The sequence below is a fragment of the Pagrus pagrus genome (genome assembly GCF_965226575.1).
Source record: "Pagrus pagrus genome assembly, chromosome: 5".
Taxonomy (NCBI): Eukaryota; Metazoa; Chordata; class Actinopteri; order Spariformes; family Sparidae; genus Pagrus; species Pagrus pagrus.
Window position 1 is genome coordinate 29,216,137 of NC_140189.1, and position 25,180 is coordinate 29,241,316.

The 25,180-nt window shown below is 42.3% G+C and overlaps 3 protein-coding genes across 8 annotated transcripts; 2 read left to right on the forward strand and 1 right to left on the reverse strand.

The window, feature by feature from the left end:
- The first annotated feature begins 1,423 nt into the window (after positions 1-1,423).
- Positions 1,424-14,440, forward strand: tmem255a (transmembrane protein 255A). 5 transcript variants are annotated; one of them, XM_084352724.1, is made up of 10 exons: positions 1,429-2,096; positions 6,045-6,187; positions 7,420-7,482; positions 9,395-9,484; positions 11,003-11,068; positions 11,174-11,262; positions 11,448-11,519; positions 11,915-12,083; positions 12,177-12,323; positions 13,159-14,440. In XM_084352724.1, the coding sequence occupies exons 1-10, from the start codon at positions 2,033-2,035 to the stop codon at positions 13,300-13,302; spliced, it is 1,047 nt and encodes a 348-aa protein (XP_084208850.1). In that variant the 5' UTR covers positions 1,429-2,032; the 3' UTR covers positions 13,303-14,440. The 5 variants fall into 5 exon arrangements, with proteins under 5 accessions (XP_084208849.1, XP_084208850.1, XP_084208851.1 ...); XM_084352725.1 differs by having other exon boundaries at positions 11,921-12,083; XM_084352726.1 differs by lacking the exon at positions 11,448-11,519 and having other exon boundaries at positions 1,430-2,096.
- Positions 14,441-14,930: 490 nt separating this feature from the next.
- Positions 14,931-21,327, reverse strand: zbtb33 (zinc finger and BTB domain containing 33). Of its 2 annotated transcripts, none has more exons than XM_084352721.1 (2): positions 20,675-21,327; positions 14,931-19,316 (listed from the first exon to the last, which is right to left on the reverse strand). In XM_084352721.1, the coding sequence occupies exons 1-2, from the start codon at positions 20,988-20,990 to the stop codon at positions 17,431-17,433; spliced, it is 2,202 nt and encodes a 733-aa protein (XP_084208847.1). In that variant the 5' UTR covers positions 20,991-21,327; the 3' UTR covers positions 14,931-17,430. The 2 variants fall into 2 exon arrangements, with proteins under 2 accessions (XP_084208847.1, XP_084208848.1); XM_084352722.1 differs by lacking the exon at positions 20,675-21,327 and adding an exon at positions 20,240-20,514.
- Positions 21,328-22,297: 970 nt separating this feature from the next.
- Positions 22,298-25,073, forward strand: nkap (NFKB activating protein). The gene is made up of 8 exons (XM_084352823.1): positions 22,298-22,923; positions 23,269-23,349; positions 23,443-23,507; positions 23,708-23,800; positions 23,887-23,929; positions 24,013-24,207; positions 24,342-24,491; positions 24,627-25,073. Exons 1-8 carry the CDS (start codon positions 22,493-22,495, stop codon positions 24,799-24,801), a joined length of 1,233 nt encoding a protein of 410 aa, XP_084208949.1. The 5' UTR covers positions 22,298-22,492; the 3' UTR covers positions 24,802-25,073.
- Positions 25,074-25,180: the final 107 nt, after the last annotated feature.

Below are 25,180 nucleotides of genomic sequence, written 5' to 3' on the forward strand. Positions count from 1 at the left end.
TGCAGGGAAAGTCACTGCAGAGTGATGCCAAAGTGTGCATGCCATCTAAAAGTATCTCCATTGCTTAATATTAGACTACATGTTTGTTGCACTGTCCCCACAAGAGGTTGGATGGGAATTTGTGCAAAGCAAGCTCCATGGCCTCTATTAACCCCCTCAGTCCCTCTCTCTGTGTATGTGCAATTGTATTTATGCTGGAGTGTACTTGGAACAATTTGGGGAGGTCCACAGTGGATGTATCCTGTCCGGCAGACTGTTTCTGAAGACACTCTGAACAGTGTACAAGCCTCCATAATGTCAAGAAAATGTTCTTGACATATGGGATTCTTGGGGAAGTAATGCAGATTAAGCAGCTGATATCATATCAGGATGCAGCCCTAAAAATTAAGTTGGTTTGTGCTTACATTTTAAAATCAAGCAATTGCATTCACAGCAAGAGTGAGAATGTCAGATGTTTAATTTAGCCTGTCAGGCAAAAGTTACTGTGTGTAAATAAAATAACAGTCTCTGTAAAAAGTAGTGAAGGTCCAATAATATTTAAAACATGTTTTAACAGGGCGAAGAATACAGTTCCAGATGGGAAATACTTAATCTTATTATTTACTGAGTTAGTTTGTTGGTTGCTTATTATCCCAAGGTGAAAAAAGAAATGTATAAAAGGAAAGAATGATTGTAAATGTTATGTTATGTCTAAATTATCAATACATAATTTGTGTGGTTGCTGTGTATTCTCTATTCTCATATCTGACTTGTATTTTCTCATTTTAATGCTGTTACTAGTGGGCTACTGTCAACCATCATACCTTACCTAAAGTAAAATATACTACAACAAAACGTGATATTAACGTTTTGCATTAGAAGCAGTTTTATGTAAAGGAAAGTCTCAATTAGGATTTAAAACCTTAAGAGAAGGGCCTGAAGGCAGCCTGAGTCACTTTGTTGGATAATGTATGTGCTGCTCCCTGAATGTCCCACAGCTCTTGAACGTAACGTCGTGTTTCTGACAGATGGCGGCGCTCGGTGCTCGGTGCTCGGCCCGACCGCGGCCCTGACAGCCTGTCCTGTCCTGTCCCCGCAGATGTGTGTCAGGAAACACAAACCGCAGCAGAACAACGCGATTAAACACATTAAACCTTCTGTATCATACTACATTTGACTTACAGCAGGCTTTTACTGACAACCAACAACGCAGGCTCTCAGTGACAAACCACCAAGTGGGGTGCACGTAACCCCATACACATTACCATTACTTTACTTTCTCTTTTTTAATTTAACTTAAATTAATTATTATTATTACTAACATCACTACAACTTATATGTGCTTAGCTCTGTATAATATTAAAAATGAAGTCTTTGTTTTTTTAATTTCAAAACGACATTGTTCGATGATTTCACTGACGTCATCTTGGAACGTTAACCGTTAGTTAGCCGACAACACTAACTAGCTAATTATCTCCAAAATGGCGGATGACGTATCTTTCCTTTAATGCATACATGTCATTTTTGTAATCATTAAATACTATAGTTGTATTATAATCTGTAAGTGAGGTGAGGTACACCTACTGACAAGTTCAGTAACGAGTAACGAGTAACGAAGGTGGCGATGTAACGACCACGTACTTTAGCTAGCTCTGGTGAAGTATCGTTACACTTGCTTTGAAACAAGTAACGACCGTAACTCTACTTGTTTTTCGAGGAGGTGTGTGACATGCGCACATACAGCCAGCAGCGGCAGCAGCGGCACCAGCGACCCGCTGTCCCGACACCGACACACCGTGAGGGCAGAGACCGACGGACGAGCGAGCGGCCGCGGGGATGTAAATGAGACAGACTCGGGCTCAGCGGGGACGGAGGTGGACCGTTCGTCAGAGAATGCAACAGCAAGCGAGGACACCGTTTGCGTTAGCTTACGATTGTATGCAGCTAGCTCATGAATATATAGCGATCGACAGCGAGTCGTGATTATTGTGTTTTCTTATTTGCGAGAGGATCCACCGGCGGACCGCGTTCAACATCCTCCGGCCGGGCAAGCATGCCTCCTCCTCCCGCTCAGAGCCTTCAATCCAGCGGACTGACTCTCTCTGAGACAAGCATGGGTAGGTGTGTGCAAGGTCAACGGCGTGTCTGCAGCAGCTTTTTTATACCAATTAAATAATACACACATTTGAGCAGAATGCTTTGGATTCGTGTTGGAAAAGCGTGTTTTAATTGTTCGCTCACAGCATGGTTGATATTTCGAGCATTCATATTTGTGTTTTCTGTCGGTTAAAATCCTCATTTTGATCACAAAGGCAGACAAAAAAAAAAAAAAAAAAAACACTCGTTGCATCACCAGACCGTGTTTTTTTTCCTGGTCCAGGCCGCAGCGCGTCACTGCAGGTGCGGCGACGTTGAGTAACCACAGCAGCCTGGATGGTTGGCCCTGATGGGTGACTGCCTGACACGGATTTTGGCAGGATGCTCGGCTGCTGCCAGGAAAATCAATAGTCGATCCGTGTAAGGAAAGAGTCAGCGTATATTATGTGCATTTTAGTGCAGCCTTAAACAGGTAAATCTCAGTAGATAGCAGCAGACTGTTGGTGGTTGCACTCAGTCTGCACAGATCTGCTGTTGTTGCACAAATAGTAGATCATCCATGTAAGTTTGCTTTAGACTTCTTTATCCTTGTCAATCAATCAGAGATGCATGATATGGATTTTTTTGTCAGCTGATACCAGTAACTGATAATTACCTGCTTCTCCTTCACATTTTAAGTTTTTAGTTCATAACCTCTTGTTTATTTACACCACAGGGTAGAAAAGGTTATGATGCAGTGAGCAAACATGGATAATTTAATATTCAACAGCTCTAATAAGATGTATTGTGTTAAAACAGGTGGACATGTATTACAAATTTGCAATCGTCCTGGTCATCCACATGTCTGTAGTTGTGTTGTCACGATACTGGAATGTATACCTTCGATACATCATCTTGAGATATATTGATATTTCGATACCAGGGGGGAAAAATTGACACAACATTGAAGGATCGAAGTTCATTTACCTCTGGAGGAGGGGGGACTGTGTAGGCACTACAGTGGCTTGTGTGTCAATGTGCTGTCGGAGAGAAGAGCGGAAAAACACAGTTAGTACTGAATATCGATATATATATATATATATATAGATATATATCGATATTTCAATACTTTTGACAACACTAGTTTGTAGTCTGTAGATGCTGTGCTGTTTAAGCAGGGTCAGTCAGATAAAGGATCAATCATTCAGGCCAACTAGACTAACGCATTCAACTAAACAATGGGAATGCATTCAGTGTTGTACAAAGTAAACAAAAGTCATACTTGAGTAAAAGTCTAAAAGTATCTGATATTCAATGTACTAAAGTGTCCAAAGTTGTTTTCTGGCAATAACTGTCGTTTGGTGTCAAAAGTACAAGTGAAAGTAAATAAAACATATATTTACATGTATGTATATATTTATATTTACATGTATGTATATACCGTATGAGTCGACAGATCATCATCACGACCGATTATCGGATCCAATATTTAGCATTTTCTGTTTACTGGAATCAGTCTTTTTTTAATTCTGTGTGTTGCTTTGGCTCTATTAGAGCGTGTAATCTGCAAAGTAACTAGTAACTTCAGTTATCAAATAATTGTGGTGGAGTAAATAGTACAATATTTACTGCAAATGGGTAGTGGAGCGGAAGTACAAAGTCACAGAAAATGCACTAATGTAAAGTACAAGTACAAGTAAGTTTTGAAGGCATTCACACAATAAACTACAAAACTCAGAGGACATTGCTTAAAACTTATATTGACAATCATATAACAAAAAAAGTGGCTAAATTGTTGGCATTTCATATGATATTTGACTCATGCAGTGGTCTGAGATTTAAACTGAAGGAATGAGATTAAGTGGAAAATCTGATACAATCATCAATAACTTCACTGAGTCAGAGGATACAGTCACGTGTGTTGTTTCAGTTCACTGTGATTTAGATCTTTGAGACCAGGAGAAGGAAACAGTCAGAATTAAAATTAACACCAGAGGAAACGTAGTCTTGAGTTATAAAATTTGACGTATATTTCTAGATCATAAATCTCAGAGGCTGTGTCCTTCACATGCAGACACCACGGTGATAAAATACTTGGCTGAAACCATCAGTTCCCTGCTCAGTGTAGCGTTGAGTGCTGATGTGCTTCGTATTGATCTGCAGGTTGGAGCGTCAGCATTCAGCAGCAGTGACGTGTGTCTGTGGTTTGCCAACTCTTGTGTTTCCACAAATTGACAAAAACAGAACACGGAGACGTCTTTAGATGATCTATGAGTTGTGATACGAGCAGTGACGAGCGGGAGGAGGTCAGATAAATAGAGTAGATGAGAACCAGACGCAGGTGGGCCTTCCTCTGTAGTACTGTGGTTTGGTATTCTCACCACTGCTGTAATAAAGATTTCATTATAAGAATTACCCTGAAAAATCTAAGATTACCAGCCACTCCCTCTGCGCTCTATCCTCGTTTTGTATCTTCAGCAAAAGGCCCTGAATGATGTCAGTGATGAGTCTCGCCCAGCAGCTCCCCTCTTTGGAGAGCAGCCCTCTGGGAGGAGGTTCAGATAACTCTGCTTTACATTTAAGTGGTTTAAAAGATGTACATTACCAGAGGGTCTATGACTCTTGAAAGGTAAACCTCTTGCACTTCCAGGTACACTTTGTCTCAAGTTTATGGTTGTTATTCATGCATATTTTTAATGTGTTTATTTTGTACGGTTATTTGGCCTCTGAGCTCATCAAGACAAGGTCCCGACAGTGTGTGTTGGAAAGTTAGCTCACTTCATTTCAGTACAGGATGGAAACTCTGATACTGAAGATAACACGCAGGATGTATGTATATACAGTAAAGTGCCTGGAAAGTATTCAACCCCACACATGCCTTTATTAGACAGTATACAAAACAAAACAAACAAACATTTATTTTGAAAATGGCTGCAACCCGTAGAATCAAACAGATCCTGTGTAGCAAGTTTCTCACTCAGAGGTGCATTATGCAAATATTTTACATGCTATAGACAAACAGAGCTCTAGGTGCGAGGAATAGCAGCTTGCAAAAGCTAACATTAGCTTAAGATGTACTTTAAAGCGATGTATTTACTTTTGGTTTTGTATCCGTAACAGGCTTGTTATCGTGGGGTGAAAACAAAAAGAGCACATTTTGCCCATCCAGACGTCCTACGGTTCGAGTATATAGACTCTACAACCAAATCTGTTACTAGAAAATAGTTACATAGTGCACCTTTAAAAAAAAGTACAAACCATGAATGTGTCAGATGGGGTATTTTGTTACAGCATGGCTGGTTATCCTGTCCAGGAGACACCTTTTGCGTCAGGAGCTACCTCTGGACTGATTTGAGTACTTTGCCAGGTGTTTATATTTTTATGCCTGTGGACAGATTTTGTCACCGTGAGTTTCGAAGATGGTTGTGATCAGAGCAAGGGCGCTGGAAGTAGGTGGGTAGGAAGTAGGAAAGGGCCCATTCCCCTTTCTTCCTTCTTCCTGACACCAGCCGTGGCGCCAAACACACAACGACGAGGTGCCACGCCTGGTGTGACCCCATCGCAAGACGGTCTCTAGCTCACAGCTGGTGTTTGTTCACGAGCCGGGGTTTCTTTTTCTCATCATGAGGAACATAAGCAATTATTTTTAGAGCCGACTTGTATTACATCTTCTCAGAACACTGGCCTAAAATATGAACTGAGCTTCATCGAAGTCAGTCATAATTTATCTCCTCTACAGTCTTGTTGATAGAAGCTTAGCCTCTTAAAGTGTTTTACATAAAGTTGATTTCTTTGCGTATTTCCCTAAAGGATTGCCATACGGTACAAATAAGATCCACCTTTAATGTATGTCAGAGCCAGGGAGACTCCAGTCCTGTCACGAGTCTCTTTAACCACTTCCCAGTACATCACTGCCTGAGGTGATTCTCGCCGCAGCAGCCTCACTTACGACGCTTAGCAGTAATGTTCCTTCATTTATTGTCTTGTAGGCTCCTTTAAGAGGAGGAAGAGGAAATCCATAATAGTGACAGTGTTGCTGCTCATCGTGTCTGTGCTCATCCTCATCTTCGGCCTGGCAGCGACAACCAGGACGCAGAACATCACAGTGGGCGGCTACTACCCAGGAGTCATCGTGAGTGCATGTTCACACCTGCGTGCAGCAGCAAGCAGGCACAACACAGCAGGCCCGTTCACTGCCAGAGCTCATCAGGAGCGAGGTGTGAGTGAAGTGAGAGTGTTTGGAGCGAGCGCTTCCCGCTCCTGGACTCTGATGAAAATAATTACTGAAGGTCTCTGAGGGGTGAATATTCCCCACATTCATTATTCAGCATCAGTATCATTAGAGGCTGAGTGAAGTAAAGTGTTCAGCCCATAAATGTGTTTTCTTCTCTGTAATCGCCTTTCAGCTTTCTAACTTCAAAAGTAACGAGCTATTAAGGGGCAGCCGCTGTGTCTGTGACATTTCATAAGGATGCATCAGATTCATACTTCAGATCCACGAACACTGCAAAAAAGGAGAAACGAGAAATTCAAACTTTATTTTAGGGGGAAATAACTTCATCATTCTTCGTCATTTTCTGCTCAGCCCCATGTGGATGGAAAGAAAACACTTCTGGAGCTTCACAGCAAAACAAAAACTGCATTGCAGCATTCTCATAAATAACTGAAGTAGATGGGGACTTGTTTTACGGCTCGTCTGGTGTAATCCAAGTCTCCGGAAGCTGCAAATTGTTTTTGAAAAGTTATCTACACACGCGACGTGTGGTCGAGTTCGTGCACCCACTTCAGACAGGGTGCAGCTACAGCGAAGATCTCAGCTTTAAAAATGTTGTAAATAAAATCCTTTCACATTAATTCGTGGTCTTGAGGCTTGGATCTCTCCGGACATGCTGTGTGGAGCCATTTTGTGTTTGTTTGTTTTGTTGTTTTGTCGTCTTTTAAAACAAGTCCCCATCTACTTCAGTTGTTTTGCTGTGAAGCAACAGAAATGTTTTGTGGCCTAAGAAACTTCACATCAGCATGAGGATGAGAAGATAATGATGGAAATTTCATTTTTTATAAGATTAAACAAGATAATTGATCTCATGTTTCCACATCTAAGATTTTAAACCTTGGCAAATGTAATTTACAGAGATTGAGAGAAACTTTGATCTCATTTAGCCTCAAATTAGAGTTAATTAATCCAACAATGTATTTTGCTTATCTATAAAAGTAGATAGTTGATATCAGCGTAAATGTGCTGCAGCGCTTCTCCCCGCCTCACCAAAACACTCGACACTTGATTCATCCCACTGCTCCATGAAATCAAAGCTTTATAGTCAAATTAGATAAACGCCCTAACTGTTATTTTCTCTCCTTTTTCAGCTCGGCTTTGGCTCTTTTCTGGGAATAATCGGCGCTCATTTGATAGAGAACAAGAGGCAGATGGTAAGAGGATTTATATTACCTCTGTGCATTGGGATCTTGATGTCTCCTTGTCTCTACAGTCACAGAGTGCTGTCATTAAGCTGTGTATCAGTCCCAATTACCTCACCAGCAGCTTGATTATGTCGTTAATGCGACACTAGACACAACAGACCCTAACCCCGACTGCAAGTCCCACATGGCCTGAGGAGGTTTGTGTGTCAAACCGAGAGCGAGTATCCTGGGCTTCAAGGGACAGGAAGCCCGAAATAGAAATAGGGTGTAAGTGGAGGAGGACAGATGTCCACACTGGCATGTGGGGAAGGAAACTGCAGATGAGGGGAGCAGGTGGGACGTGCCATGCAGGGACTGGCAGGACTGACATGAAGAATGAGTTTGTACCTTGACACCTTTTCCCATAATGCAACAGAGCCTGGATGCCTGGAGTCCCAGTCAGTGTGTGTGTGTGTGTGTGTGTGTGTGTGTGTGTGTGTTTAGCATGGCTAACTGAGCTGTGACATGTTACAACACACGGCCTCTGATTTGTTGTTTGCCATAAAATGTTAAAAATGTGTTGATGTATTTATGATTTAGGTTGATTAGCACAAAATTTATTGCCGACTGTTTTGATGATCGATTAATGGTTTCGTTCACGTTTCAAGCAAAAACACTCATTCACTGCTTTACAGTCTTTCTAAGTCTTCCATGATATCTGTAATGGTGTCATTAAAATAATCCTCTGATTAGATTAATGCAACGACTGGTGAAATCTCTTCTGAACCACAGTTACAGAAATCACTTAACCTTATCAACCACGACCAGAGTGACATCATCGATATCACACAACCACATCAAAACCAAATGAGTTATAAACTCAAGCTCTTAACCACAACAGTGCGTCACACTGCTTCATCGATGTCAAATCACATCATTCACATAACAGCTTTAGCTTCCAGACACTTAACTCTTATTCAGCTTTGAGTCATCATCTGGAAATAAGCTCTCTGACATGCTGGTGTGTGAGGGTGTATCGAGCAATCTGGAGCAAAGTGTCATGTCCTCAGTTTGACCTCTGGCCATCTCACATTTACTTTATTAAAAGTTTAGACTCAAGATCAGGATTTTAGAGAGTGGTTTTATTTTGAGGTAGGTTGGTTTTGACATATCTTCACATAGTAAATTAAATATACTTTGATTTCTGACTGTTGGTTCCCACAACTGTCATCAGAAATCAGACAAATCCTGATTTTTGCATAAAACTGGTTTATTGTTGTGAGTTTTTCCAGCTTTAAACCAGGGAGAAGAACACAGAGAAGAAAAAAACACAAATACAGAAATCTTTCAATCAAAATAAATGAGTTTGGCAGAAGATAGTGTGTAGACGGAGGACCACATCATTCAAAGTAAGACCTCATCAAGAAAATATATTCTTTGGACTTGATTAACATGTTTTATCAACATGTCAAATCATGTTGTTAGCATTGTAGAAATCTGGGTGCAGCCACGAATCCCTGTTACCTCTAGATGTTGAATCTGTTGCGTCACTCGCTCTGCCTCCCTCCTGCGAGCTGGGTCGGCTGCAGACAGGGTGGGGTGATGTGTAATTGAATACATGCTGCCGTTCATTGAGGAGTGAGAGGAGGAGAGTTAAGGGTGCTCATAAAAAGCTGGGCGCAGTGCCAGCCACCAACGCCACTGGAGCTGGGTGACGACCACAGCGCTCAGTCCTTCATTCAGCCCACACCCCCCTCCACCCTCGTCCTCATTCAGAGGGAAGCACATGTGCAGGATGATACACATGAATGTTGTAAATGTAACCCAATGCTGAAGTGGTGAGAGGAAGCCATTAAAAGTCAGAATAGTGCACGTTTAGGTTGGCTTCATATAGCAATCATTACAGGCTGATGAAGCTGATGCTCCTCTGTTTTCCCTGCAGCTGGTGGCGTCGATCGTCTTCATCAGTTTCGGAGTGGTGGCCGCCTTCTGCTGCGCCATCGTCGATGGAGTTTTCGCTGCGAGGCACATCGTGAGTTAACACCCGAGCGTCTGCTTCTTTATTTAAACTAATAAATTATGAATACGGATAACACTTATATGTCCCGACTTATAACAAGCTTATTAATCAATGCCATCCTCATGAAAGCTTAATAAACTCCGTCTGCATTAGATATATAGTCAAACGTGTGCCCTTCTGCAAGGGCATTCCCCACATATGAAAGGATGAAGCAGCTGCTGCACCCTCCTCACCGAGACAAATATATTTTGTGATGGAGGGAGATTGTTCTCCATTACGTAAAGTCCATGAAACAATAAATAACGGCTAATGCACTCTTAAAACAATTATGCCAAAATAAGTTATGGCTGGGTGAAAAGGGAGATGAGCACCATTAGCAGGTTTTCGTTAGCCGGTCGTGTCAGTGAAATGGAAAAGGGAAAACACACTGTTGGAAACACGCTGTTGAATGAAGGAGGTTTAGGAAAAGCGGTGTGATGCAGTGATGCAGTGATACAGCAAGAAGCTATCAGATGACGTGTTATACATTGTGCTATACAATTTTTCTGACTATTACATTTATCTACATTTCTGCTGCTTGTTAATATTACACAAATCAATATTTTTGCAGCCAAAGGACACAAACCTTTCTTGCTTTGCCTCGACTATTCGTCAGATGTGTGGCTGCACAATTGAGGGCATAGCAACCACAAGCATGATTCTTATAGTTGATTAGTCATCATTTTGTGCAATATTGATTATGTGCATCTAAAGTGTCTGCATCCAGTCAAATGTGTCCTATTCCCAGAAAGGATTTCAGTAATATTTCATAAATTAATTGTGCATCATTAGAATAACATAAAGGTAATTCTCTCCCAAACACTGACCTACAGTACATGTTCAGTATGCTGTTACATGATATTATGGAATAGATTTGTGATTATGATGAATAAATGATGATTTATTTTGATGTTCACGTTTCACGTTCATACTCTGAAACTTGTTTTAATGAGTCTTGTCCAGGTTCCTAAACATGAGAAATTTTGTTAAATATAAAATCTCAACAGTGAAACAAAAAAGGTGTTTTCCTGTATAATGTGTGTAGCACATAACAACAAGGAAATACAGACAGGTTGGACATTTCCAAAGTTTATTTTGTCAAAGAGGCAGAAGATGTCCCTCACTGTCTGTGTTCGTTGTGCAGAGCCCGACCGATACTCGATTTCTGGGGCTGATGCCAATATTTGATGCTGATGCCTTTCAAAGACAGGACCTCATGATGAAAATGCTTCCCGGAAAGTTAATTTATGTTGTGTTCCAGCCGGTCAGCAGACGGTATGCAATTAATCAAGTCACCACAAACTAATTGATATAATGAATCTGGATTTTTTTTGTTGCCCCTGTGGTTTTTAAATGATGGAGCAGTTTCCTCGCTCGATAATAGCAGCATTGCTGACCGGCTTTCTTGCTTCCCTTTCTCCCAATTTAGTTTCAGCTTTTCTAGGTTTTCCAGTGATGAAATATATAAACGTGTTGTTTACTGTACTGCAGGACCTCAGGCCTCTGTACGCCGGTCGCTGTGCGTATCACTCCAGCGAGTCTGCGTCTGACCGCGATGTAAGAAACACACATGAATTCATCCTGCATGCGTTTGCATGTGATTAACTGTTGCCAGAAGTCGACCCAAAGTGAAAAGACTGTGAAATACTTTGTGACTTTCAGGTGCACTGTCAGACATCGTCACGCACGTCCTGTAACCTGCGCGTGAAGAGCAACACCTGTTACTGCTGCGAACTCTACAACTGCGGGAAGTGAGTACGCTGAGCGGCCGAGCAAAACCTCTGAATCAGCGGCTACTCGCTTTGCTGTGTTGCTTCGATTGTTTGGATCTGTCATGTGTACCCTTGTGACATTTTTGTGGGAGATTTCTTTGCTCTGCAACTGCTGTTGATTGTATTAGAACAAGACTGTTTCTTTCTGTTAACCTTTGTTTCAGAGAACATCCTCTTATGGGACTTCAGAATAAAGATGTTTTGAAAAAGTTTAGGAAATCATCCATGATTTGGAAGTAGGTCCCTTTTTTTCTAAAACCATATCGGCCATTGATGATCAATTCATGACATTTTTTTTCTTTTTTTCAATCAGTGATGATTGAAGCGAAGTAATGATGTAGAATTAATCCTCCATAGCAATGTGTTTTTAGGGTGCCATCTCCTCTGCATGTCCTTTTTGTGTCTAAGTAACCATCCATGTCCTCTGTGTCTCTATCAGATTTGAACCAAAACACATCAGAACTTTTACAGACATAGACTCATTTATCCCTATAAATCAAACCCTGTTGTACGTCCTTCATTGTGTCCTGAATACAAACACACTGAGCCTGATTTTAAGCATTTGAAAAAACTTTATTAGTGACTTTTGTGGCTTGACTGTAGGCTGTTTCCCTCTCTGTCCCACCCACTGGGCTAGCCGTGTCGAGGTGATTGGAGGCTACCATGAGTACACGGATGTGAAGAGCTGCCAGGACGTGGTGCACCTCTATCACCTGCTATGGTCCGCCACCATCCTCAACATCGTGGCCCTCTTTCTGGGCATCATCACCGCTGCAGTGCTGGGAGGCTTCAAAGACATGGTAGGTCAAGTGAGTCCGAGACTACGTGTCGGTCTATCAGTGTGGATTTGTCAGTATGAGCTGATGTTTTGTTGTTCTGCTTGTCCTTGTCAGACTCCTTCTGCTGCCTCAGAGAGCTCATCTGAACCAGAGGCCCTCACAGCTCCAGTCCCCTCAGAGCCGCCTCCACCCACCACTTCACTCAACTCCTTTTACAACACTGCCCCCTGCCTGCCGCCTTACACTGCCTACGACCTGCAGGTACAGAGAGAGCACAGATATACAGTATATTCAAGATGATTACCTCCACTTCCTCACTTTAAATCAGATGGTATTGCACTATAAACAACCAAAATAATGTTTCGTGACAGCTTCTACAGAACTGAAAACAAAAATAAGTTTAATATTAAAAAAGAGACTCGGCATCCAATAGTGAACAATTCATCATGAAATTAAATGTTTCAATTTCAAGCAGTTTCAAGCTTGAAAAAGACATTAAACATTAAAATTCAAACATTTTCAAGCATTTCCAGAACTCAAATGCTCCTCAGTTACATGTTTTTATGCCTGTAGTCAAGTCAGATCTTATATTTTCTATTATGTTGGTGTTCTTCTCTCAGAAAATGATTAAAACAAAGTAGTTAAGTCAAAGTCTGCATGGTCTTATAGCAAACAGCTTATAAAGGAGGCAGAGTTCACTTCTCCCTCCTCCATCCTCCTGCCTGTAAAACCTGGAAATTGATCTCAATTCGCCACAGTGAAGGATGTCTAAATTCCTGAAAATGCTCCTCAAGTACAGCGGAGGCTTGCCGGAGGAGCAGTGGGAGCAGGACTCTACAAATGTTCCTCTGTATTGATTAGTCGTCTTGTGATTAGAGGCGATCAAATGTGCTACCTCCTCGTATCTCTAAGATACTAAGAGGTGGACTTTCACACTTTCTGCCATCACTTACTTTAAGGAAGGTAACAAGAGCACATAAACCCACTAAGGACCCAAATTCTGAAAATTACCTTTAGATTTGAGATTTTTACCCAGAATTTAACTTTTTTTTTTCCTGTCTTGTGTTAATATGTCTTTCTTTTGTCTTTCCTGCAGGGCTCCTACATGTTCCCCGACCCTGCAGGCCTGTCAGATGACTCTCAGTCTGGAGCCAGCCACCTGTGGCCCACGATGATCCCTCCACGCTACTCTCCTCCTCACAACCACCCCGACGAGAAGCCCCCACCGTACAGCCCGTAACATGACAGAGGGCGCCTGAAACGTTAGCGGGTGCTGTTAGAGGCTGATTGAGTGGTTTGAATGCACAACTCCTCCGGGCTCTTCCTCACGATCGTTGAGGACTGTGATGAGGGAAAGGTGGTGAGGAAGAGGAGGAGGAGGACGGCCACAGAGCACGCTAACTTTGAGTTCAGCCCGTCACAAGGGAGCGAGTTGTTTGCCTCCCCGGGCACCGCTCACACTCATGCCTGCACTGTGTGTGTCACATCAAGAGAGAGACAACCGGTTCACAGCCAGGACTGTTTACACATCTATCTGCCTTAATGCAAAAACGGACTCCCGGTGCCGCAGCACCTGGACTTTCTTCTCCCCTCCAGCTCATGCTCTATGTTCACCTCTCTTTAGTACAAACTGTAAACGCTTCCTGACTACAGGTGAGCTACCAGCCTCGTGTGAGATTAATGCAGAGTTAGATGAAAGCTTTGGCGTATATCCCAAATCCGAGTAAGCTAGAAAATTGAAAATCGGTAGCGTCGTCAGCCCAAGCAGTCGTTTCTTTAGCAGCCAGTAGTCACCGTACGTTATTAAAGGCAAAGTTCGTAGTACCGGAGGTGTTACATGCTTATAATGTATGTACAGCAGTATGATATACAGTTACCAGTTAAGCCTAAGGTATAGATCACGGTATCTATTTATCAGCTCTTCAGTTTATCTCGATCAATGTGTGGTGAACTTTGCAGAGCAGTGTTAATGAAGAAATAAGCTATTCTGCAGTAGTTGTTGAGTCAGGGCGGTTAACAATTACACTCCAACCCCTATTTATTGTATTTTCACTGAAAGCATCAAAGCAGGTACGCATCTATCATCTCTCTCTCTCTCTCTCTGTAAGTAGTAGTAAAATCACATCTATGAGTTGAAACGTGTCGTCTTTGTCAGGAATAAACACTGAGTGTGAACAGTCAGTGCTGGATTCACTGACGGGAGAAGGAAGATCACGAAAACCCCCCCAAAAAAAGAATAAGACGTGTTGTTCACCGAGGAAGAGGGTAAACTGGTCACTGTCAGCTTTAATCACTGCTTTTTATAAGTTAAACAACACATTCTCAGGGGCTGATTGTCAGTTCCTTTTTGTCTTGCCATTAAAAAATGTTTTGTGTAATTCAAATAGTGTGTTTTTCTTTTTAGCCGAGGTAGCAGCGCGGCTCTGTGGACTGCTGATGGAAAGTCAGGTGAAGTTTCAGAGTAAAACAGTGTCGCAGCATTAAACTAAACAACTGAGCGAAACATTAAATGGCTGCATAAAGTTTGAACGGTGTAATCCAGGTCTCAGGGAAGTCACGTCTACTTCAGCTGTTTAGTTTGTTTTGCTGACTGCGATCCACAGCACGAAGATGAGAAGACAATGAGTGAATTTTCACTTTTGGGTGAACGTATCCTTTAACTCTCCACAGAGCGCCATCATCTGGTCAAACTTTTTAATTCCCAAAACCTTGAGTTTATTATCTCACTCTCATATTTTGCATTCAGAAATAAAAAAAGTGATTGTTGCGTTTTGAGGTTTGCTCACTTCTAGATGCTCGAGAACATCGCAGTGAACAAAACGCAGCAGATTAAAGAAGTTTACATGCTGGTAGTGCAAGACAATTAAATTAAAATTGTAAAAGAATAATTTATTTACAATCTGGGAACCCTCATTGCTAACTGACAGAAAAGGGACATTTTGTACAATGCCAACAGGATTTAATAACTATTTCATTTTTGTCTACTGCTATAAACCTAATAAATACATCTGAAACAGTAAAAAGGGGGATTAACACAAATATACACTGTACATCACACACCAAAGTTAATCTGTTAATTAAAAACAAAAACCTGCATGATTTTATTGAATGACACAATAGATTTCCATGTTAGCACTACCGTTTTTTACTCGTACTGACCAATCACTACATGTTGACAAAATGGAAAAACAGTGAAAAAATAAAAATATCACCAAAAAAAGATGCAACACTAAGTGCTATGTGTCCGGACTGAAATAATCCTCAGGTCATGTCAATCCTATCATCTCATTTGTATGCAAAACCTCTCGCCGCCGCCACGACGCCGGCGGATTTTGCATTAAAAATAGCATTTTAATATCACAAATGGCATGGCGACCAACGGAAATAAAAATATACAGGTGTATCAAAATAAAACAGAAGGTGTTTAATGGACCGAAAAAAAACAAACAAAAAAAAACCAAACGGCCGTTTCTCCAACCAGACAAATTAAATAACCATTCTGTGTCTTCCCTGCCACAAAACCCACATGTGGGATTCACCAACAATCACATTATTAAAATATATATTTCAGATCAGAAGGAACATTTACAGAATTGGGTTTTAAATGGAATGAATGGAATAAATCAGTCCAGAAACTTTACTCGAGTCTGTGAAAATGTCTGATCCTTAAAAACGGACTGATGGAAGGAGTTAAAAATAAGGGCGACCTTGTTTTATTTCAATATGTGACACCATCCTGGTCACAGACTCCTCTGAAACATTTAAAGAAAAGGATTCAGTGGACTTCTTGATGTCGTCAATAGATTTAGTCAACATGGCCTAAAGGTTAAAAACCGCCGCTGAAACAACAAAGACATCGTTCATGATTCATCTAAACACATTGTGCCTCAGATCATTTGTCTGAAACAGAACCGGAGGCTGACGACCCAAAAGGAACCGTGTCCCAACAGCAAGCGAGCAGCCGACTATCGCTTAACATCCAACACCCTCCGTCCGCACTGACCTCTTAAAAAAAAATGCACTCCTGTCATTAATGTCATGTAAACAAAACATGCACCTATCAGATGTAGTAAAGCTGCAGTCGAGATCTGACTGGAGACAAAACCAAGCGAGTGAAAGACGGGTGAGTACTCTTTTATAAACAATGATCATTTTCCTTGATACGACTCCAGCTTAGTTAGATAGAGAGAGGACTGTCCAAATTATTTATATATCACTAACAGCGTAATTTTCTTACGCTTTAATTGTTTGACAGATTTTCTTTTGATTTCCAGAGTGCCTGGACTGCTTCTGGTTTTCCATATTTTGTCTCTACACTGTACTACATTGAGCGACAGTCATCTCCCTCCTCTTCTAATGCTTTTGATGTAACATAGGCTTACAGTTACATCGGCTGTAGATCGTGTATTGCTGCTCAACCTTATAAAATTAATCTCTCGCCATCTGTGTTGACGGCTGACTGAAGGGGAAATGGAAACGTTACAGACATCGGTGTCAATTCTGAGCAGTTAAAATAGGTTGGAGGTGGATCGAGTGGGCGAAAATCTTAAAAATCAAGCGCAGAAGGATCAGGTTTTCAGACAGAGCTGAGCCTGTCCGCCGACACACGGAGCATGTTAGGGCACTTTTTTGCTTGTCTATGACTTTTAAAGTGACAGGAATAAATAGAAACGGGACGTCTGTGCAGGCTCAAAATGATGCTCCACATCGCGCAGCGTCTCTTGAGACCAGTTAGGAAATTGCAATAGAAAACAATTTCATCGATTCTGCCGCTGACGCTCGCATTAAGTTGTGATACGGTGCTGAACATGATTTATTACAGATCTTGATTAAATACCTCGACATCCTGTCCTCTGCTTCTCTTTCTGGGGCAGCTGTTGGTTCTTGCATGGAAATCATGTCATCCATATAAACTAATGTCTTCTTTATGACTTTACTGCGAGTGAACTAATTCTGTATTTTATCATTTATTCTAATGATACTAGAGATCAAGGCCATCGATCAAGCAGAGTTACATGAATCAAGGTACGGTCACATTAAACTACCCTGCAACTATTTGCTCCGTCCTTCACTTCAGTTGAAGCCGGCGTGGCTGATGAATCAAGCGTTTGTTTCCTGTTTTGGTGCAATCTTGGTTCCTCTTTGATCAACTTTAACCGTGTGGCTCTGACATTATTCTAGCATGCATCATCACCATGTTTAGCACATTATTACACCAAAAATCTTGTTTATCTGCAAGTATAATGTGACTAAACTTCCTGCTGACGCTATCGAGAGTTACAGAATAATATTGTTGACATGGTACCAAAAAGAAAAAAAAGGTCGGGGGCACCTGAAAAGGCACAGGTAATGGAGCAGCGAGTGTTGCTCAGTACGTCTCTGGTATAACAAAGTCAAACTCTGTGGCTCCCTGTGGAGGAGTGTTCACTGCTGAATCCGGTCTGGCGTGAGCTTCGGGCGTCATGTGGGCATCGGGCTCGACAAAGATGTCGTCCCAGTTCAACATCCTGGTCTGGGTGGAGGAGTGGACGTCTTCGCCGGCGGTGGTTATGTGATGCACGCTGCCGTCCTCGGATATGACTGGGACCCCTGGCCCGTCAGTAGTCCATGAGTACGACTTCATCTGCACCGTTTTGCACGGCAGCAGTCGGTACAGGTTGTTGTCGGTGTCATCCTTCTCCTTCCTCCCGCTGGGATCCTGGTTGTGGGCTTGCTTGCAGTGGGTGGAGAGTACCTGGTAGTTCATGAACATTTGATTGCACACCAAGCACTGGTACCTCCTCTCCCCCGTGTGGTGGATCTCATGTTTAGTTCTGTACTCGGCCAGAGCAAAGACCTTGTTGCAGTAGCGACACGGGTATTTCTTTTCCCACGAGTGGGTGTTGAAGTGGCGGCGGAGACTCGTCAGGCAGACGTAGGGGCGCTTGCAGACGATGCACACATAGAAAGTCTTCCCATCCATGATGAGCTCGTAGTGATCCTCCAGCTCTGTTTTGGTCCTTTTCTTGTTGGGGCTGCCTTTCTGTGACGGGGGTGATTTATCAAGGGGTTTTAAAGGCGTTGCCATTAGTGACCTCTTCCCTTTATTGGCTTTAGAGCCTCCTTCGCCCGGATCTTCCTTCACTGGGACAATGTCATAAGTATCTTCTCCAATGTTGGCATACACTTTACAGCCTGATGAAATTGAGTCGATCTCTGTGGCTGTGTTGAGCGTCACTGTCTTTTTTGCTGCCACGGTTGATTTGGGAATGTTTTTTTGATTGGCTGCGCCTTCAGACACATCCAAGAGCATTATTTTAAAATCCCCCTGCTGAGATGAAGTGGAGACTTGCTTCTTGTGGACACCCATTATATCACTGTTCTCAGAGGACTGAGACACACTCGAGGGCTCAGGGGTGAAACTGCTCGCCCTGGCTGGAGTTGCGGGAGCACTTACTGAGGAAACTCTGGCGGGGGAAGACGAGTTGGTGGAGCTGCTGTCTGGACTGCGCAGAGGGCTGTTGTTGGGCAAACTGGGGTTTGGACAACTGATGCTCGGGGGCTTTGTAGCATTTGTTCTCACTGGGGTTCGGGCTTTCTCTACAGGTTTCGCAACTGCTTGATTTGATTCTTTATTTTGCTTTGATGCTACAACCCCTGACTCAACTGAATCCACATCGATTACCTCGTCAGAGCTGGCTTTCTGACTGGTTGTACTGGTTTGAGCATCCGTTTGTGAGACAAACATAACATCACTGTCCGAGTCATCGTCATTACCAGCGGGTTTGCTCGTCTGATTGAATTCCTCTGCAGATATCGAGAACGACTCTGTGATTATCGGCATCATCTCTGCAGATGTGTCACTTTTGTTTCCGGTGTCCTTCGACAAACCAGGCAGGCCCTTAACTTGTGATAATGGGGACCCCAAGTTTGCAATGAACTTGACTCCCAGTATCTGTCCAGCATTTATGAGCTCCTCAAGCATGTCAGAGCGGACACGTATAATCTTGGAGGTGTAAATGTAATTGAGAATCTCCTCGAAGATTTCAGCTTTGATGAAGTTTAACTCGATCACTTGTCCGGCGACGCTGAAGAGCTGGTGGAAGTACGTACTCGAGGCAGACAGGATTGTTTTGTGGGCTCTGAATTTCTTGTCCTGGATGATAATGGTGACATCGCAAAATAATCCATGGTTTCGCTGCTCATTCATGGACTTCAGCACAGATTCTGAGTATTGTGTGTCGGTCGCAGATATCAGCTTCAGACTAGGCATGGCTGTAGAGAGGAAAATAAAACATTTATTATTCTTCCAAATACACAAGAAGAGACAGTTTAGATCATGTTATGCTCACATGCAGATTACAGTTGGGTGCTTCAACAAAACATGTAGTTTAAGAGGTTACATTTCCTGCTTTTTCAGTTTTCACTGACATCCCTGCAGGCAACAGGTGAAGCTCTTCGCTGCACTTTGCAATATGCTGACAATGGTAGAGCCCATTGTTAGTCCAGCTCTGGTTCCTAACACTTATTGATATAGATATGGTGGACAAAACATTACAAATGCAATAAAATATAAAAGATACACAAACAACAACATTCAGACGACCATGGAGGTGTTATTTAAGGCAGGGCAGTGCTTATAAACCGGCTATTGTGGAAATTATTAATTCAGTATTTAAAGATAAATCATTGCACAGTCTAGGAAAAAGCCGTGTTTTAATTTTTTATGCAAAAAGGAAAAGTGAATACGTGACTGCAAGTTAAACATCAGCGTTTGCTATCTTACAAAGACATGTTTGACATGTTAGTTGTCAGCCTGGTAACAAAAACAATAACGTTGCCTCCACTGACGTGAGCTAGCTTAAACGTCAAAGTTGTGAATGGCTGAAATGTAACTTTAGCATGGTGTTGCACGTTTGCAGAACAACGCTTTTTTAAACTTTTAAGGTGTTTCACGATGTTTTTATTATTGCTCTCGGTGTGTTTTAAAGGCAGTATTCAGGTGCTGCTGTCGGCTAGCTAACAAAACGCTAGCTGCGTTTCCGCCACTTCCTCTTTATTGCAAAAGCGGACAGTGCGGCCTAATATCCAGCAGCTTGTTAGCATGCTAGCTTCGGCCACAACACCACAGGAGATTCACGCCACTATGAAACATTACTACATTAAAACCCGCTGCACGTGAACGTGGTTATATTTACCTGCAAACAGGTGTTTTCTGCCAGGACTTAGCACGACCCGCTACCACCGACAGCAGCAACTTAAGCTAGCTGGCTACAGACAATGGCTAACAACAGAGAGCTTCCCCTGCCAACTGCACTGGGCGCTCACACAGCCTCATTGATTGAACAGCCACAAGGAGTCGCCGTCGTGTTGGACAGCGTTAAAAACTACACGCATGAAACTACACGGCATTAAATAAACATACTTAAAATAGCACGTGGACTTTGTGTGAGCTTAAAAACAACAGTGAAAATAGTGCCTGGGTGTAATTTCAGTTGAAAATTGTTGACTTTTCCCGAGCCGGGTTTAGCGTCGAGATTACTACCGGGTCATTAGCTTCGCCTTCAAAATAAGAAGGCGTAGAGACCAGCCAGCTGCTATGTCAACGTTAAGTGTAATAAAATGTAAACTACCTGGTGGTTTCTGCACAGGTTTCGACTCTTTCATCACATCGGGGCCTGCTGGATCCCCTGTGACGCGGTTGAAGTCAGCATGAAGCCGATCGGACACTTTCCTCCTCTCCGGTCCCTGGTATTTATCATACTCCTCCGCGTGTTTAGCCGTATAATGTCGCCTCATGTTGAACTCCCTAAATAACACTTTATGCCTGCAGATGAGACACGTCGCGTACGAGTTCAGGTCCGTGAAAAAGAGCTCCTCTGCCAGTGTCTTCTCAACTAACTTGTTCACCGGGTACAAATCCCGTTTTCTGAAGGAATTATGAGACATCTCGCCCGCTGTTGTTATTGAAAACCTGCGGGATACTTTACAGCGAGAACCAGTTTCGCTGTATTGAATCTCCAACTACTTAATTTCGTCTTGTTGATCGTTTAAAAGTCCACAGTCCGCATGGTTCACAACTTCCGGTCGAGTGTGCGCGCTGAAGTGAAACCGGAAGTCGATTTTTTAAAATTTACAATCAAACACTTTAGGAATGCACAACTTCCAACACGTATAATGTGTACGTGTATGTGTTTAAATGTATTGTGTATTTTTTTATAAATGTATACATGTATTTGTATGTTTCTTTTGTTGTTATTTACGATATAGAACGCCGGAGCCACGCCCCTTCCGGTTCCCCCCGCGGGGAAAAACACTGTATGATAGTAAATAAAGAGATTAATAATGTTCTGATCCCGTTTGAATTGTGCCATGAGCTACACATATGATGTCTGTCAATTTAAAAGGTAATTTTCCAAGTCGAGAGAGTCGCAGTTTGTCATTAAACTAAGGAAATATAAGACTGTGACACGAAACTAGATGGTATTTTACTTCATATACGACAAACTGTGACTTTCTTGACTTGGCAAATTATATTTTTACTTGACAAACATCATATGTGTAGCTCATGGCACAATTCAAACGGGAACAAAAAATTATTTGTCTTTCTCTCCTTTCACTACCATACAACATTTTCCCGGAAGGCGTGACCTCAACTCTCTATTCAATATAAACATATATCAAACATATATAATATACACACACATTGTGCATCTGACAGTAATTATGGCATTTGAAGTAAAATAAAATACTGAATAATTAGCAAACAGTTAAAGGTGCACTAAGAGATTTCACTGACTGATTTTTTTTATTCATAAACAATCTAAATAAACAAACTTTTTCATTTTCATGATTGAATAAACTAAATAAACAAACTGACCTGAAAGGACAACACCGGTTCCTTTGTTTATGTGGCTGACCCTGCCACCTTTCTAGCTTCAAACCTTATTTTGCTCTGAGAGCAGCTTGTTTATTCAGTTATGGAAAAATAAATATCTCTGAGTTTGTATTATTACCTCAATAAAACTGTAAGTTTTAAAAATCTGAGCTTGAATTTCTTCTTAAAACTACATACTGCCCCTTTAATACAAATAAATAATGTGTCTACGTGTTTGCAGGACACTAAAGATTCTGAAGCATCTGATTGTTCCTGTATTTTTTCTGTATTTCTTCGTTTATTATGAATTTGACTAACAACAATATAATAACAAGTACGAGCGGAACTATGTGCAACACGCAGTCAGGAAGGCCGGAGTGTGTTTGTGAACGGACGCACCAGGACTTCCGGCTGTTGGACGCGCTGATTGCGTAGTGCAGAGAAAGAGACAACATGAGCGTGAAAACATCCTAATTTCTCTACTAATCTCCATCAAAACACGAACTTTTTAATCTTGAGTACTTCCAGTAGCTTCGGTGTCGGTCCAAAGCCGTCTGTAGGTAACCTTGTGCCAATGTCGGACCGCTCGAGCTCCGACGGCGGGGAGCCCCGGAGCCCTCGGGCCCGGAGACCGCGGACTCGTTCCCGCAGCCGCAACCGCAGCTACAGCCACGAACGGAGCCTGTCTCCGGACAGCTTCGGGCCCAAACTCCCGAAGCCGCGGAACAGGGAGAGGGAACGCGAGGAACGGGAGCGCCGATTCCGAGAGGCGAAAAACCTCAGACGGATCCGCATAGCAAGCCCCCGCCGGAGCCGATCCAGGTCCCGGTCCCGGTCCAGGGAGCGTCACAACACCACCAACAGCCACAGTCATAACCACAACCACAACCACTGGTCCGAGCAGCGGGACGCGCCCGGGAAACACGGAAGCTTCAAAGATGATTATTACTACGAGCAGCAGAGGGACGATGCTCAGAGACAGAGACAAGAGGCTTTTATTTCCAGGTGACACTTAAAAACAACAGTTCAACTCATTTATACAACATCAACTACCTCAAGTAATACAAATAATATGCTTTTTGAATATTCCTCGATGTTGACCATGACACTTTGCTTGTTAAATTATCAAAACAGTTTAAGAGGCACTGGGTTGAAATGGTTTGGGGATTATTTACATTACACACGAATAGATGTTACAATCCAACAGCATGTTTTTGTTGTTGTTGGGCTGCAGAAGACATTGGACTATAACATTGTGAAAGTGATAGAGGGACCTTTTGTAAAACATGTCAACGCTGCTGAGTTTCCACAACCCTGAGTGGTCAGTGTTTAACCGTCTTTCTGTTCCAGGCGCCTGCAAGAGAGGGAGCGGATCGGTGAGCTAGGCTGTCCTGAAGTTTGGGGTTATTCACCAAGAGTCAAAGAGCCGGAGTAAGTTAGGAATCTCTCTTTCACAGAAACATGTATGATATTTGTTCTTAAGGACTGCATCTCAAGTACAAATCTCTTTCTTGTCTCCACCAGCTCTGATGAATTCACACCAGTGGAGGAAGACGAGAAAAACAGCAGTTCAGATTCGAGCTCAGAAGGTACACAGTGTGTAAATACAGTGCATAAATACAGTGATACTTAAATGACATTGGCAAGTTTAGTTATATAACCTAGGCGTAACCATGAGAACACAGAAAGCATATGATAAATAAACCACATAGCAATTAAAACCTCAAAAAATCAACAAAATTGTGCTGTTTGAATTTACAAGAAATCTGTTGTTGTCTGTCATTCACAGAAGAGAAGAAGAAGAAAAAGAAAAAAAAGAAATCCAAGAAGAAGAAGAACAAAAAGCACTCGGAGGACAGCGACCTGGAATCAGATTCAGATGGTGAGTCCATCATTACATTATTTTAAGAAAGCTCAACAAAGTGTTTTTGTATTCATCAGCTGAACTTGTGTGTTTTTATCTTTCAGAAGAAGAAATAAAGAAGAAGAAGAAGAAAAAGAAGAGCAAAAAGTAAGTGCTCATACGCGGCTGTAACAGGCAGCTTCATTCACACAGACAGGAACACTTAGATTTAACAAACTGTTTCCAAACAGGTCCAAGAAGTCCAAGAAGAAGAAGGCGAAGAAGAGCCGTAAGGAGTCCAGCAACTCCAGCAGCGAGGAGTCAGAGGAGGAGGAAGAGGAGGATCCCAGCAGCGTGATGTGGGTGGAGAAAACCTGCATGGACGAACACGTGGTCGGCCCCGAAGCTCCGCTCACCCACATGTCCCAGGACGACAGACCTCTGGAGTGAGTTAGCATTGTCACTGTTAGCATGTTAGCGTTTAGAGATGCAGGCAAGGTGAAGGAATTCAGTGGTTTGCAGATTTATTTTTTTTTATTATGATAGTTTTAAAAAAAAGCGCATCTTTTCTTCTTTCCAGTTTTGGTCATGCCCTGTTGCCGGGTGAAGGTGCTGCGATGGCGGAGTACGTGAAAGCAGGCAAACGTATCCCCAGAAGAGGAGAAATCGGTCTCACCAGCGACGAGATCGCAAACTTTGAGAAGTCTGGCTACGTGATGAGCGGCAGCAGGTACGTGATGTTCACAAGTGGGACGATAAGCTCCATGACATGTTTCCAAATGCGACAGTTAACTGTAAGTGGTCAGAAGAGAACCACATCCTGTTCTTATTGTGATACTGACGAGTTTCAAATGTAACCCTGCAGACATCGTCGTATGGAGGCCGTGCGTCTGAGAAAGGAAAACCAGATCTACAGTGCAGACGAAAAGAGAGCTCTGGCATCCTTCAACCAGGAGGAGAGGAGGAAGAGAGAGAGCAAGATCCTGTCGAGCTTCAGGGAGATGGTGTACAGGAAAACCAAAGGCAAGGAGGAGAAGTGAACGTCACATATGTACTGGCTTCAGTCAGATTTACCCTTTACTGGACACATTTACCTTTTGTCTTGTGACTTGGGCGGTTAAATGTTTTATTTTTTAGAGGATAACAGCGTCCTGTTTCTAAAGAACATGTCTGTAAAGAAATGTGTGTAAATGAGTCCGCAAATTACTCTGCTGTATTATATTCTCCATCCTGTTTCCTTTTCAATCGTTCAATCTTAATTTGCTCCTGTACATTTTTAATCCTGATTAAATAAACGGTAAATACATTTTCATTCCAAACTCATCTTGTGGTTTTTATATTTGTTGCCCTGAGAGATAAACATTTCCAATCATTTCTGAGTGAAAAGCCAAAGAATAGAAGAAATGTCTGATAAACTTA